The sequence below is a fragment of the Ailuropoda melanoleuca genome, chromosome 14, assembly GCF_002007445.2.
Source record: "Ailuropoda melanoleuca isolate Jingjing chromosome 14, ASM200744v2, whole genome shotgun sequence".
NCBI lineage: Eukaryota > Metazoa > Chordata > Mammalia > Carnivora > Ursidae > Ailuropoda > Ailuropoda melanoleuca.
The window spans coordinates 32,083,652-32,100,240 of record NC_048231.1 but is presented as its reverse complement, the minus strand read 5'-3'; the positions used below and the strand labels follow the sequence as shown (position 1 = coordinate 32,100,240).

General features: G+C 35.7%; 2 protein-coding genes across 2 annotated transcripts in view; both read right to left on the bottom strand.

Moving 5' to 3' along the window:
- The window catches only part of PPP4R4 (protein phosphatase 4 regulatory subunit 4), a 47,232-nt gene that overhangs the window by 6,465 nt on the left and 24,178 nt on the right, over positions 1 to 16,589 (bottom strand). Inside the window, 1 exon segment of the mRNA XM_034642875.1 lies at positions 11,234 to 11,336. Within this exon segment, the coding sequence (XP_034498766.1) occupies positions 11,234 to 11,336 (103 nt within the window).
- Positions 1 to 16,589, bottom strand: part of LOC100480176 (serine/threonine-protein phosphatase 4 regulatory subunit 4) — a 79,451-nt gene that overhangs the window by 40,488 nt on the left and 22,374 nt on the right. The gene's annotated exons all lie outside the window — the stretch shown is intronic.

Sequence of the window (16,589 nt, the reverse complement as noted above, 5' to 3'; positions counted from 1 at the left end):
GTCAGGGTTTTTAATGCAAATATTCTAATAAGTGTATAGATTTATTTGCATGTATCAAATGACTAATGAGACTGAGACCTTTTCTTATGCATACTGGCCATCCATAAATCTTCTTTGGTGAAGTATCTGTTCAAATTTTTTGCCCATTGTTTAAAATTAGGGTTTCCCCCCCTTAATCTTGAGTTTGGAGAGTTGTTTGTGTATTCTGAACACATATCCTTTATCAGATATGTGATCCATGAGTATTTTTTCCCATTCTAAGTCTTCTTTTTCATTCTCTTAACAGTGTCTTCTGAAGAGCAGAAGCTTAAAATTTTCATGAGGTCAAACGTATCAATTTTTTCTTCTATGGATCATGCTTATAGTGTCATATGTAAGAAACCTCTGACTGACCCAAGATCACAAAGATTTTGTTTTCTTCTAGAAGTTTTTACAATTTTAGTGTTTAACAGTTAGGTTTATGATCTATTTTGAATTAAATTTTTGTACATGGTGTGAGGTATGGACTTTTTCCCCAATTAACCCAGTGTCATTTGTTGAAAAGACTATACTCTCTACACTGAACTACCTTCGCACCTCTACTGAAATCCACTGGCAATGCATACATGGGATTTGTTTTTCCTCTGTATGTGTCCTACTGATTTATCTTTATATAATTATCACATAGTCTTAATTGCTGTAGGTGTATAATATGCCTCAAAATCAGGCAGCAAAAGTCCTCCAATTTTGCTTCTCTTTTTCAAAGTTGTTTTGGTTATTTTTGGTCCTGTGTATTTTCACATGCATCTTAGAATTAGCTTGTCATTTCCTACCAAAAACAAATAAATAAAACAAAAACCTAACCTGCTGGAATTTTTATTATTTTACATTAACTATATAGATTGATATGAGAACTGACATTTTAACAATATGGAGTCTTCTGATCCATGAACATGGTGTTTCCATTCACTTAGTTCTTACATTATTTCTCTCAGCAATGTTCTACAGTTTTCAGTATACAGTTTTTACATATCATTTATCAGACTGATCCCCAGGTATTACATACTTTAATGCTACTGTGATAGTTTAAGAAAAACTTCAATGTCCAGTTGTTTGCTGCTAGTGTAGAAATACAATTGATTTGAATATTGATCTTGTATCCTCCAACCTTTCTATACTCATTTAGTTCTACTATTTTTCTTTTGTAGATTCCATCATAGATAATAATGTTATTTTTTTTTAAAAGACCATAATTACTTCTTTCTCTGCAATGTGAGTGCCTTTCATTAACTTTGTTGCCATACTACATTGCCCAAAATGTCCAGTATAACATTGAACAAGGTGGTAAGAGTGGACACTCTTGGCTTATTCCTGATCTTAGGGGAAAGCATTCAGTCTTTCACCTTTAAGTATAATGTTACCTATACATTCTTCAGAGAAAGCTTCTCTCTATCCCTAGTTTGCTGAGTTTTGTTTCATTTTGTTTTGTTTTTCAGGAATGAGGGTTAGATTTTTATCAATGCTTTTCCTAAATCTACTGAAAGGATTGAATGGTGGTGTATTTTTTATTTTTTCCTTTTTTTAGTTTGTTGATATAACTCACACTGATTCATTTTTGAATTTTGAACCAACTCTAAATTCCTGAGATAAATCCCAACTGGTCATGATGTATTATCCTTTTTTTATGTTGCTGCATTTTATTTGCTGTTTTTCAGATGTTTGCATGTAAGCTCATGAGGGTTATGCATCTATAGTTTTTTGGTCTTGTAATGTCTATGTCTCATTTGGGTATCAGGGTAATGTTGGCCTCATAGGATGACTTATTCTTACTTCCTCTATTTTCTGAAGACTTCGTGCAGAACTGTTACTTCATTTACATTTACCCAAATTTTTACCATTTCTGGTGCTCTTTATTTCTTCAGGTAAATTCAACATCCATCTCTTATCACATTACCTTTGCCTAAAAAACTTCCCTTAGCATTTCTTGTAGAATAAGTCTGGTACAAAAATCCTTTTGATTTCTACTTGTCTAAAGAAAATAGCATTTTGCTTTCATTCTTGAAGGATATTTTCACTGGATGCAGATTTCTTGCTGACATCTTTTTCTTGCTTTTAGTACTTCTAACATTCCACTGTCCTCTAATCTGCATTATTTCTGACCAGAAGTCTGCTTTACTCTCACCTTTATTCCTGTGTTTGTAATGTTTCTTTCATCTCTGGATGTTCCCAAGATTGTTTCTTCCTTTTTTTTTTTAAATATATTCAGCACTTTGATCATGATGTGCCTAGGGGTGCATGTGTTTGTGGGTTTATTGTTGTTCATTAGCTTCAGAAAAGTCTTGGCCATCATTTCTTCAAATAGTTCTTCTTCCCTGTTCTCTCTTTTCTCATTCTGAGACTCCAACTGCACATATATTAGATCATTTGACATTGTCTCAAAGCCATTCGATGCTCTCTCCTATTTTTTCACTCTGTTCTACCTTTGTGTTTCAGTTTGGATACTTTCTACCTACAAGTTCACTGATTCTTTCCCCATCTGTGTCCAAGCTGCTGATAAGCCCATTGAAGGAAGGCTTCATCTCTGATGTCATCCTTTTTATTTCTAGCATTTTCAGCTCATCATTTTATAGCTTCCATTTCTCTGCTGAAATTCCCTACATGTCCATGAAAATCAGTCTGAGGAAATGGGCCATGTTGTGTTCCCGTCCCCAGGCAGCGGCAAACCTGCATCAGCAAGGGAGTCTCTCCAGTCTCCTGTCCTGCAAGGTAAGGAGGCTTGTGGAAAACAGCCTCCTAGTGGGTGCAAAGTTCCCTTGTGTCTGGAGGTCCAAGTTATTCTAAACTGATAAGCTAGCCCACAATCAACCTTTAAAAACCTGTCACAATTTTGGCTGATTGTTTTCTAACAACCTTATGTGGTGGCCAGTTCTTCCTCCTATATTCTGTCAAAAGTCAGTGTCCCTGTACCCCATCTTTCCTCAGAGAGGCTGTTGCTCTTCTGAATTCAGCTTTCTTGGTTGCCAATCCATATGGTGATGACTATATGGATTCTGTGACTAACCTACTGTTATCAGGACAGGAGTCATGTTTTCTTGCACATTTCAACATCGTAAGTAGAAGTGGAACTGACTGCTTTGTTTTTGAGCCCTGAATAGTCCTTCCTCCCTTATAAGCTTAACTAAACATTTAAAAGAATGCTTGCTGTACTTTATCTAGAACTTCCAGATGTTCTAATTTGAGAAACTTCTAGGAGATTTAGTTTGCCACTGCCGAAAGGTTAGTTAATCCATAAAGTTTTAATCAAACATTACATATCTGTATTACAGTATAAATATTTTCTAGGTTTTATACCTTTCCAAGGATTGTAAATAAAAATATCTATAAATGACCCTAAATATCACTCAAATGCCTCGAATCAGAAACAATATTCAAGTAGTAACAGTGGTCCCACTATCACAGAAATAAGGGATTTCTTAATTAAGAATTTTAAAAGTTCTAGTTCATTTTTATGGTAAGCAAGGTAAAAATAACAAATGAAGGGGTGCCTGGGTGGCACAGCGGTTAAGCGTCTGCCTTCGGCTCAGGGCGTGATCCCAGCGTTATGGGATCGAGCCCCCACATCAGGCTCCTCTGCTGTGAGCCTGCTTCTTCCTCTCCCACTCCCCCTGCTTGTGTTCCCTCTCTCTCTGGCTGTCTCTATCTCTGTCGAATAAATAAATAAAGTCTTTAAAAAAAAAAAAAACAAATGAATGACTAAGAAACTCATGTGAGAACACCGGTCTCCAACAGGATTTACTGAAAGGCAATATTTTTAGGTTTATTAGGAATATTAGCTAATACAACATTGTTTATATGCTCAGAAAAACTATATACTCAGTAAATGCTTCCACTGAATTTAATTACTGTAAAATAATTAATGATGTTAATCTATTTTATCCTTAAGCACAAACAGATAAAAAGACACAACACAAACATTATTTTCAAAATGTGTGTGGGTCAATGTACTTTTATTTTTGAACTACAAACCGCAGAAGAAAGAGTAATTTGTATCGTCTGCTCATGTTCCCTAATTCCTTTGGTTAATACTGCCTCTCTCTTTTTTTTCTTTCTTTTTTTTTTTTAAGTAAACTAAAAAAAATGTTATGTAATTTTATGCTTCCTAGCCCACGAAATCTCCTAGTAAGGTCAATTCTAACCCTGATGGTTGTTTCCCATTAGCTTACATTTTAGGCATTATTTCATTCTCTTCCTTTATATTAGAGTGTCCCTAAATGCTTAGCCTGTCAATGCACTACCACGCTGTGCACTTTTTAGGACCTGTAGGATGTCTGGAACACCATGTTCTGTTTATTATGTACAAATGTGTTGCTTTCACAAAATCCTTTTGCTTTTCTCAGGACGTAACTTTTAACTTATCCCAGAAAACATCACCTACAGTGAGGAAGACAAGTACTTTTACTTTTGAGCTGTAAATCAAAGAAAAAAGCAATTTGTATCACTATTTATGCTCTTTCTTTTAGTTAAGACTATTTCTTTTTCTTGGTGACCTGCACAAAATCAGTTATGTAATTTCATGCTTCCTAGAAAGCTCCCAACAAAATATTCAGAGTCAAACACTGAATTTTTTAAGCCTGGATCTTCTCAACTTTGAAATAAGAATAAATACATTCTGTAGAGTTGTGATGAGACGTTTAAAAGGGTGTGATAAAGCAGGAAGCACAGTACCTGGCCCACAGAAAGTGTTCTTTACGTTATGTATGATTGGTTATCCACACATCTGTACCACTTGAAATAAGACTTTAAAACTAAGTAAAGCTAAGTTTATTCACATATATCTATATGTACACAGTAAAGGTTTTCTTTAAAAATCTGAAAATGAGATCTTTTTTTAAAAAAAAATTCTACCTATATTCAGTAGATATAAAATACTCAATCACATTGGCAGAAACTTATAATATTTTTTCTATTATTTCCATTAATGAAAATAATGCCATGTAAAATTAATAAAAGTAAAACTAATGAAGTTCTTCAGAATCAGACTGGCAGGGGCGCCTGGGTGGCACAGCGGTTGGGCGTCTGCCTTCGGCTCAGGGCGTGATCCCGGCGTTATGGGATCGAGCCCCACATCAGGCTCTTCTGCTATGAGCCTGCTTCTTCCTCTCCCACTCCCCCTGCTTGTGTTCCCTCTCTCGCTGGCTGTCTCTATCTCTGTCAAATAAATAAAATCTTTAAAAAAAAAAAAAAAAAGAATCAGACTGGCAGACCACATCTGCTAATCTCAAATGACTAAATTGCATATTGACTGATTATGTCTCTTTTGTTCTTTCCTTATTATGCCTCTTTCTCCCACTCCCCAGAAAAGGTATCTCTAGGACCATAAATCAGCATCATATCACTCCACTGATATTCTGTTTTTACTTCTCATCCAAGAATGCCATCAGTGGATCAGGCCAATGTGTCATTAGTCTTTTAGGCAGACGCTTACAGTCTCAAAATACTAAGTTCAATCAATGCCAATTTTTAAATCATTGCTGAGTGCCTATTATTTGCCAAGCACTGTTCTAGGTTCTGGGGATACTGTGATCAATCCAACCATCAGAGATTCCACCCTTAAGGCAGAAAGAGAAAAGAATGGTAAGGGATGAGTTCAGAAAACTAAACAAGGTCCTTTAAGAGCATGGTAAGGAGTTTAATTCTATCTGAAATGGGAAGTTATTTTTATTAGTTTCTTGTGGCTGCTATAATAAATTACAATAAACCGAGTGGCTTAAAACAACAGAAATGTAGTCTCTCGGGGCGCCTGGGTGGCTCAGTCGTTAAGCGTCTGCCTTCGGCTCAGGGCGTGATCCCGGAGTCCTGGGATCGCGCCCCACATCAGGCTCATCCGCTGGGAGCCTGCTTCTTCCTCTCCCACTCCCCCTGCTTGTGTTCCCTCTCTCTCTGGCTGTCTCTCTGTCAAATAAATAAATAAAATCATAAAAAGAAAAAAAAGAAATGTAGTCTCTCACAGTTCTGAAGGCCCTAAGTCCTAAATCAGCATTAATTATCCAAGATCAAAATGTTGGCAAGGCCATGCTCCTTCTGGAGGCACTAGGGTAGAATCTGTTCCTTGCTCTTCCAGCTTCTAGTGGTTGCTGGTATTCTTTGTCTCGTGGCCACATCACTCCAGTCTCTGCCTCCTTCTTCACATGGCCTTCTCCTCCTCTATGCCTGGGTCAAATCTACTTCTGCTTTCCTCTTATAATGATACATGTGAAGACATTTAGGACCTGCTCAGGCAATCCAGGATAACCTTCCTCTCTCCAGACCCTTAACTACATCTGCAACACCTCTTTTTCTAAATACGGGAACATGTATAGGTCCCAGGGATCAGGACCTGATCTCTTTGGGAGGCTGTATCTTGCCTGCCATGCCACTTAAGTAATTTTCACATAAGAAGATATTATCAATGCTTTTAAAAGATCTCTCTGAAGAAAAAAAAAAAGATAACTATTGTGATGATGGAGGTTTTAATTAACTTGCTTCTGGTAATCATTTCACAACATATAAATATATTAAATCATTATGTTGTACACTTTACACACAATTTTATTTGGCAAAAAAACTGTAGACTGTTCCTTAATAAATAAAAGATCTCTCTGGCTGAGTGGGCTCTAGGGGGCAAAGGAGAAACGACAGGTCCAGCAAGGAGGCTGTTGTGTAACCAGACGAGGGATGGCTAAGGCTGGAGAAGTAAAATGATACATTATGTATCTGCTGCAGTCATGATCAGCTAATGAGGAGGCTGCAAAATAGTTAAGAGGGAGGACACAGGAGCCAGACTTCCTGTTCAAACCCGATTATGCCACTTGCTAGCTCTGTGACCTTTGGCAAGTTATTCAACTAAGTTGTTTCTTCCTCTATCCAGGGACCCTTATAGAACTGCCGCGAGCCTTCAAAAAATAAAAATGCACAAAGTGTTTCACAGTGCCTGACACATAGTAAGACCTCAACAAATGTTAGCTATATTTATTTTCATCTATTCTGACATTGTACATTTTCTAATATATCATTTTATGTCACTGATGTGAGGTTCCCAAAATAAGTGGAAACACAATATAATTCAATAACTCAACAGGCAGAGACATTTTTTACAATTAATTATAAAAGGAGTCACTAATGTTACATGGTGTAATTAAATTACTATCACTTCAAATTTTATAAAGGACCATTGTATATTAGAAATTTATCTTGACAGTCAAAGTCTTTCACTTCTAGCTAACCAGAAGTTCAAGTCAAATATTGAAATCTAACATCTAAGATCCCAATTTATTATATTGTAGAAAAGAATTCAAACTTAATCAATAAAGCCCACAGGAAAAAAATTATTTCTTTTTCAAAAGATACCCTAAGATGGAGTCATAGAACATGAATATATTTTAACAACTATATTTAAAAATGTCTCCAATCTAGGCAATTTAAGTTGGAGGTCAAAATATTTCCTTTCTAGACTCTTACTTAAACTTAACCTTGAGATGAATGACCTGATAGCATTATCATTCATTGTACACTTCGGATAAAATTTACAAGTGAATTGTAGAAATACTATGGATTAGCTCAATTCTAATCCTGACTCTGTTTCTGACGTTTTTAATCTTAAATTCCTTCATCTCTAAGACAGTGAAAATGGCAACCCATTTTAAAAGCCATTGTTCAGTGAATATATTATTGTAAAGATGAAATGCAAATGTGATACAACAACAACAACAAAATAAAAATATCACTGGTGAAACTTTATACTACATAAGGCCAGGAAGAGCTTCCTTATCACCGTGTCTGATGCTCTTTCAGGTGAAGATAAGCGAAAGGGTGAGCTCTAAAAGCTGCTTATCCTACTCTTGTGACTGTGCTAAAAATCTCAGGAATGATTAGTTTCTTACACACAGAATGTTTATTGCTCATATCTTTAAACTCTCTAAAAGTAAACCATTCACAGAAGATTAGTAAGTACGCAAACTATTGCTCCCCAAGGATTTAATCAACAACCAAGACACTCAAAACCAGCAGAACCATACAGATGCTCAAGCCAGGAACCTGGAAGACAGCTCTCACTTCCCACATCCAGTTCATAGGAGTTCTTCACTTCGCCTCAGTAACTGTATCTCTCATCCAGCCACTACTCCCCTGTGTCCCAGCTGGCTGGCCTAACCCAAGCCACCTTCACATATCACAAGGACAAGGGCTGTACTTTCCTAATTGTCCCGCTCCAAGGCACTCGCCACACAATTATCAAAATGATCATTGCGAAAGGTAAATGGGATAAGCCACTGCTCTGCTCAACGGCTTTCCACTGTCCTAAGACAGAACCCCTCTTGCGTGCTCTGTCACTGCCCATCTCTCTAACCTCTTTTCCAGTCACACTCCACCCCTGCCGGCTGCATTCCCACCACACATGCCTCTTCCAGTTCAACCAGCTCTTTCATCCAAGAAAGCTCTCTGCTACTTCCTCTGCCTGGACCACTCACTCCTGACTCTTCAAATGGCTGCTTCCCCCTATGCCTTCGGTTTTCAGCTCCTCAAAGAGGCTTTTCCTTGACCTCCCAAGGCACCTGTCCCTCTATCCTGTTCTTCAAGTCACTTGTTTCATGTCTGTTTCCCCTACTCCAGACTGGACCCTCTTTGAGGGCAAGTTCTCTGTTTTGTTCACCTCTATCTTCTCACTGCTTACAACAGTGCCTGGCTCAGTCAACATTCAGGAATGAATGGGAATGCCATCACGACTAAATGCTCACTTTGGAATATAAGATCGGGTTTTTTATATGTATAAAATCAACTAAGGAATTATGGCCATGGCAAAAGAGAATAGAGTGGCTATGTGTGATTTTTGTCACAGTTTTACCACTTGAATGTAACCATTTACAGAAGCAAGGCAGAACTGAAGGTGCTAACTATGAGTACCAATAAATCTTCATAATATCTGAACACGGTGATTTAAAAATGATTTGCATACAGTATAGGTTTTATCATTTGAAACGGAGTTGCTTAAATGTTTAGCTGCCCGCATTATATATTAAACCCTCTATAAAAGTCAGCATTATTACCCCCATAAAGTCTTTCCAATATACTTAATTCTTCACTATTTTTACACAAAGTCAGAATCACACAATTAAATACTCTCCTATGATTGTTCTTTAATTGTTTCCCATAGTCTTTAGGCCATCCTGACATAGAATCTAATCTGGAACTGTCTTCTACCCTTTTGGTATCTTTTTTAGGACAAGACAGCATAAATGAGAGTCCCAAATAAATGGGTGTTTGCTGATGAATGAAATCTTTCAACACTAAATAAAGGCTTTCTTAGTACATATTCATTAGTAGACATTTTCTTTATATCCATTTATTCAGTTAACCTTCTATATTATGGATTAACTTTAATTACCTTAAAAGCTTATTAAAATCCTATCTTCTATAACTCAGTTATATAGTTTTAGCAAATACATTTGATTCTTTGTATAAATATGCTGTACATATGAGTGTATAATATTCTTTATACATGACATAAAATTAAGATTTTTCAGGAGTTATTACTTAATTGACTTTATTGTGAACTCATTAACAGAAGGATTTTTTCAAAATAATTTTGAAACCTCTAAAGGCCACTATTCTCCACCTTTCATCTTTTATTCATGCTTTAAGAAAGTGTGGATGCTCATTAGGCTGTCTGTGAACCAGATTTCGCCTGCTCGACACAGCATGTATAACATGCTTGGTATTTTTAGCTTTAAATCAAATTCACTTACCTACAATAATTCCTTAGTCAAGGGGACCTAACCACTTGTTCCCTTCTGCTATCATTTAACTGGCATTTCCAGGTGTCATGCCAAGAAGCTTAGGTCAGTTACTATCACTGAAATTGAATGTGATAGTGGAGACTTCATTCCATTGAAAATACAGCATGATTCCGGGAAAAATAGCTATGAAAAACTGATTCACTTTCGAATCACATGCAAAGCCAAAACAAACATTTTCTCAATTCACTATTATAACCAGTAAAAGGAAATTCATAATGCCTGCATAGAAATGTGGGCATCTTGGAAAAATAACATGCTATACCCTTGACCTAAATCATAGTGACAGAACCATGATGCATATGCCTAAAAATGAAACTCAAGAACACACTAGTAATTATAGTATTTTAAACACATATAAAGTAATAAAAAATTATGAACAAGCTATAACTAACCAGAAAGCCAAAGCAAAGTATACAAAACTCACTATCAGCAAACATAGTCCCCATTAGTATGTACCCTCCCTGACCCTAAATAGTAAGTAAGGTCCCTGAGGACCCACAGGCTTTTGTTCGTTTTGCTCATTCAAGTTCTTACAAATAAGAATAACACTTTGCACACAGCCACAGATAAATAACAAATACTATGTATCAAATATTTAATATTCTATATGAATAATCAATATTAAATAGCCAAATAAAAGAATGTTCTCATAAATCAAAGATTTTTGTTTAAAGCAGGAAAACTAATTCCAAAGGAATCCAGTTAGAAATAAGTAAATATCAAACTAAAACTGTGATGGCTGCAATTCAATCTTTATTTGGTGATTCTTTAGAAGTCTCCAGAAGGTGATTATTAGGAATATTAATTAAATTTCATTATCAGTGTTATAGAAATATCATTAATATAAATTTAAGTCAACAGAATAACAAATAAGATAGCTCTGATTTCCTAAGACTAATGAAGAGTTTTTTTTTTGAGCTACTGAAAAGCTAACTTTATTAAATAAAATGTCTTGGGCCACCTGGGCAGTGCAGCCGACGAAGTGTCCAGCTCTTGGTTTAGGCTCAGGTCGTGATCTCAGGGTCGTCTGATCGAGCCCTGTGTAGGGCTCCACACTTGGCAAGAAGTCTGCTCAAAACTCTCTCCCCTTCTCCTTCTGCCCCTCCTCTCTCCTCCCTCCCCCCATGCGTGCATGCACTTGCTCTCTAAAATACATCTTTTTTAAAAAAATAAATAAATAAAATGTCTCTACTGAGAAAATAACTAAAGAAACAACTACAAATTAAATTCTGGATTTTCCCATTTTCATCAGCTAATTTTCCTAAATATTTCCATTATAATTCAAAATGTGTACCGTAATACTTCCTCCAGTCCACAATTAGGTACAAAAGATCAGCCATCCAAAACTCTGAAATCTCCTCCTAATAATGACAATGTGCTACTGGAAAAATGGTAAATTCAAATCTTATTTTGCACCAACTTACTCTAACTTTCGGCAAGACTCTCCGAAGGGTCTCAGCAGGATTCTGTCGCATCAAAAATGGAAGATTTGCAATCACACTTGTTCCTTGGATATCTTGGCCAGCACTTACAAAGAAAACACAAATTTAGAATTTGTAATTACAAGCTGAGTGCCTAGTTTACAACTATAAAAAGCAGGGATTAATCTGCTTTTAATGATAAATGCTCAGACATCTGACAAAGTTTTAAACTTTACACATCATTTAGATATAAAAATAAAACCAGACTGAAATTTCATTAAGTAAATCTTATAACAAATGCATGAAGATATTAATTATGCTTACACTAAAATAAGATTCTCTATAAATACATTGACCTGAATGAAAATGAAAGTACAACATATCAAAACTCGTGGGACACAGAGAAAACAGTGCAGAGAGGGAAATTTATAACACTAAATACATACATTAGAAAAGAGGCAAAATCTAGAATAATAATCTAACTTTCTACCACGAGAACCTAGAAGAACAAAGGAATCACAATACAAACAGAAGTAGTAAACAAAAGAAAGTACTGACATAAATACAGAAAATAAATAAAGACCTCATTCTTTTAAAGGCTCAATAAAATTGGGGCACCTGGGTGGCTCATTCAGTTAAGCATCAGACTCTTAATTTCGGCTCTGGTCATGATCTCAAGGTCATGAGATTGAGCCCTGCATCAGGCTCCGTGCTGGGCTTAAGATTCTCTCTCTCCCTCTCTCCCTCTGCCCTACCCCCACATTCGTTCTCTCTCTCTCCCCCTCCCCCCCAAAAAAGGAATAAAGGATTAATAAAATTGACTACCTTCTAGTAAGACTGACAAATTAAAAATGAGAGAAGACACAAATTATCAATATCAGGATTGAAACAACATATCACTACAAACCTTACAGACACCAAAAGGATAATGAGAATGCCACAAATAATTTGACATATATAAATTTGAGAACTTAAACCAAATGAACCAGTTCCTCAAAAAAAACCCCACAAACCATCATAACTAACCCAATTCTAAATAGATCAGTTGAATAGTCCTACAACCATTAAGGACATTGAATTCTTATGTCAAAACTCCTTAAAGAAATCTCCAAGTCCAGGTAATTTCACTGGAGAATTCTACCAAACATTTAAGGAAGAATTAACACCATTCTACACAATCTCTTTCAGAAAACAGAAAGTAGGGGAACATTTCCTAAATTACTTTATGAAGCTAATATTACAGAAATACCCAAACCAGGCAAAGACCAAAAAGAAAAACTACAGAACAATATCCTTCATAAATACAGATGCAAAAATTCTTAACAAAACATTAGCAAATAAAATACAATGACATGTAAAAGGAAAAGTTATACACCATGATCAAATGGGGTTTACTCCAGGGATATGAGGCTGGTTCAATATCCAGAATCAGTGTAATCCATCATATTAACGGGTTAAAGAAGAAAAATATCCATGATCGTATCAATCAATGCAGAAAAAAACATTTGACCAAATTCAACACATGAACACTGAAATTACAAATACAATACCACTTGAAAAATGAAATACAAAAGTAGATTAACACAATTCATATCAAAAATCTAAACAAGATTTTTAGGAGACACAGACAATATTTTTCTAAAATTTATATGGAAAGGCAAAGGAACTAGAATTCTTGAAAAGACAAAAATTATACAAATGGAGAACCAGATTAGTGGTTTCCAGGGTTTGTTAAAGATGGTTGTGGGGAGGGAAATGAACGTGACTAGGCAGTGATGGAAATCTTACCTATCTTGATCATATCAATATCCTGGTTGTAATATTTTATTATAGTTTTTCAAGATGTTACTTTAGGGAGAAACTAGGTAAAGGGTGTATATGGGTATCTCTGTATTATTCCTTACTACTGTATGTGAATCTATAATTATCTCAAAATAAAAAGTTTAATTTTTAAAAAATCAATCAATATGACAGAATTCTTTAAAAACACATATGAGCATTTCAATAGATGTAGAAATCTGACAAATCTAGCATTCATTCATGATTTAAAACTATCAGCAAACCAAAAATTCCTAGATAAGGAATGCCCTTCAGATAAAGGGCATCTATGAAAAACTTACAGCTTTCTTCATATTTAATGGTAAAAGAATGAATGCATTTCTCCCTAATCAGAAGCAAGACAAAGACATTCACCATTACGACTTCTATTCAACATTGTGTTGGAGGCTTGGTTTGTGCCAGGGCAATAAGCAATAAAAAGAAATTAAAGGCTTATGGATTGCAAAGGAAAAAGTCAAATTGGCTTTAGTCACAGACAACACTATTGTCTACAGCAAAAATAAAATTTATATGGAAATGCAAAAGATCCAGAACAGCCAAAACAAATTTGAATACAAATAAGGTTATAGTAGAGCAAATATTATCTTATTCTACAACTTATTATAAAGCTACAATAAGAAAGTGTGGCACCAGCATAAAGACAGTCCTGTAGATCAATGAAAAAGAGTCAAGTGTCCAGGAAATAGACTCAAACGTAAATACACGATTGATTAGTGACAAGATAATTCAATGAGGAAGTGATCATCTTTTCAACAAATGGTGCTGGAACAAATAGATAGCCATATGCAAAACATAATGAATCTTTCCCCAACCTGAAGCCAGATACAACAAATTAACTCAAAGTAGATTACAGGCCTGAATGTAAGAGCCAATACTATAAAACTTCAGAGGAAAACTTAGCAGAAAATCTTAGTGACCTTGGGTTTGACAAATATTTCTTAAGTAGGACAGAAAAGACATAAATTATAGAAGAAAAATATAACAAAAAGAACTTCATCAAAATTAAAAACATTTGCTGGGTATTAAGGAGGCCACTTGGTGTGATGAGCACTGGGTGTTATATGTAAGTGATGAATCACCAAATTCTGCTCCTGCAGCCAGTATTACATTACATGTTAACTAGAGTTGAAATAAAATTTTTTTAAATTTTTTAAAATCTTTTAAAAATTAAAAAAAAATTTAAAACATTTGCTTTCCAAAGGTACTGCTACAGAAACAAAAAGGCAAGCCACAGACTGGCATAAAATATTTGCAAGATATATATGCAACACACAACTTGTATCTAGAATATATAAAGCACTCAAACTAAATAAGAAGAACATCCAACAAAAAATGGACAAAAGATTTCAAAACTTCACCAAAGAAAAGAAAAGTCCACCAAAGAAAAGTCCCCAAAGAAAAAATCCAAGGCAAGGGAAGTGTTTGAAAAAGAAAAAGTTAAAAAATGAAAACTTCCATTAAATTAAAAAAAAAAAGATTTAAAAGAGCATACCATATACCTGAGAAAACCAATCTAGCATAACCCACACTGAGATATACTGGACTTTACAGAAAAAGACAATCCTTTGGCAAAATCAGCAAATTACTCAGAAACAAAATCAGAATGCCATTAGACTTTGACAGCAGTAAGATATTAGAAAACCAAATAATAGTCTACTGTTTTATTATAATAATAATAATAATAATAATAATACTATAATAATGATACTGTTTACCATAAACAGGACATGAAGAAACATAAAAGAAAGTGAACCTAAATTGTAATCACCATCATCTCTATCAAACATAAAATCTAAATTTAATTTCTATAGTTAGTCTATGTCTGGCCCTTCTCCCACTCAGGGAGAAAAATGTATATATTATGGGTAATGTGTTGAGTATTACTGCTTAGAAGGGAAAGCAACTGGGTTAGCCAATGGTTCTCAATGGGGAGTGATCCCCGACCCACCGAGCACCAGGACACATATGACAATGTCTGGAGAAATTTTTGATCATCACAACTTGACAGATGCTACCGTAATCCAGTAGGTAGAATCCAGCAATGCTGCTAAGCCTTCTACAACGCACAGGACCGCTGTCCCCAGCTAACAGCATCAACAACTCAACAAAAAACATCTAAGAACATTTTAGTTGGTTTACACAATGGTTTACACAAAGTAGCTGTTAGCTGAGCCATACGAGATTGACAACATTAGATAACTATTAACCTACAACAACGGCAATTTCACATTTTCAATTTATACACGGAGCTTAGCAGAAATATATTAAGTCAAAGACTTCAAGGAAGTGTACCAACCTTTACAGGCTGGTAACCCCAATATGCAAAAGCAGTGGTTCTCAAGCTTTACCATGTACCAGAATCACCCGGGAGCACCTGCTAAAACTAGGCCCTACTTTCAGAGATTCGGGTTCAGGAGATCTTGGTGAGGCCTGAGAACCTGATTTCTAACAAGCTCCCAGGTGACCCTAATGCTGCAGGTCTGGAGACAATACCATGAGAGCCACCATGATAGAGACAGAATGAAAAGAAAAGAAAGAGAAGAGAAGAGAAGAGAAGAGAAGAGAAGAGAAGAGAAGAGAAAAGAAGAGAAAAGAAAAGAAAAGAGGAGAAAAGAAAGAAAGAAAGAAAGAAAGAAAGAAAGAAAGAGAAAAGAAAAAGAAAGAANCTAATGCTGCAGGTCTGGAGACAATACCATGAGAGCCACCATGATAGAGACAGAATGAAAAGAAAAGAAAGAAAAGAGAAGAGAAGAGAAGAGAAGAGAAGAGAAGAGAAGAGAAGAGAAAAGAAGAGAAAAGAAAAGAGGAGAAAAGAAAGAAAGAAAGAAAAAGAAAAGAAAAAGAAAAAAAGAAAGAAAGAAAGAAAGAAAGAAAAGAGAAAGAAAGAAAGAAAGAAAGAGAAAGAAAGAAAGAAAGAAAGAAAGAAAGAAAGAAAGAAAGAAAGAAAGAAAGAAAAGAGGAGAGTGCAAAATTCTTCCCATTTTTAGGACTACACGAGTGAAATAAGCCAAGTGCACAGTAGCAGTTTGCCCAAACGAAGCAGAAGGTCCATCTGATGTTGAACGCATCTGTTCGCTACTGCTGTTAGTGCTGGCAACAGGGTTCGTCTTCACAGAAACAATGTTCAAAGTGATGTGGCAAAGAACAGTGAGCAGAGGTGGAATAACACGTAGTCTGCTCAAATGCACATTAGAGAAAAGCAGGAGGAGGAGCGTGGGAAGGGGTTGTGCATCAGACTAAAGAGACACTGACACGAGTAGACGTGGCCAGGCGTTCAAGTGAGATACTGAGCCTGCGTACCTGGAAATTTCCTGGGTTCTGTGGCCCTGCAAATATCTCCTGTTTGGTAAATAAACCAAACACGCATGGATCTCTGCAAGCATCCCTGATTGGAATGAACCCAAAAACGATCGGCATAGGTTTACATCGGCAGTATAAAATTCACTTCATTGCTATTTGATATAGTAAACGTAATTGTAAAATAAATGTTGACTCAATGTTATACCTTTTTTTTTTTTTT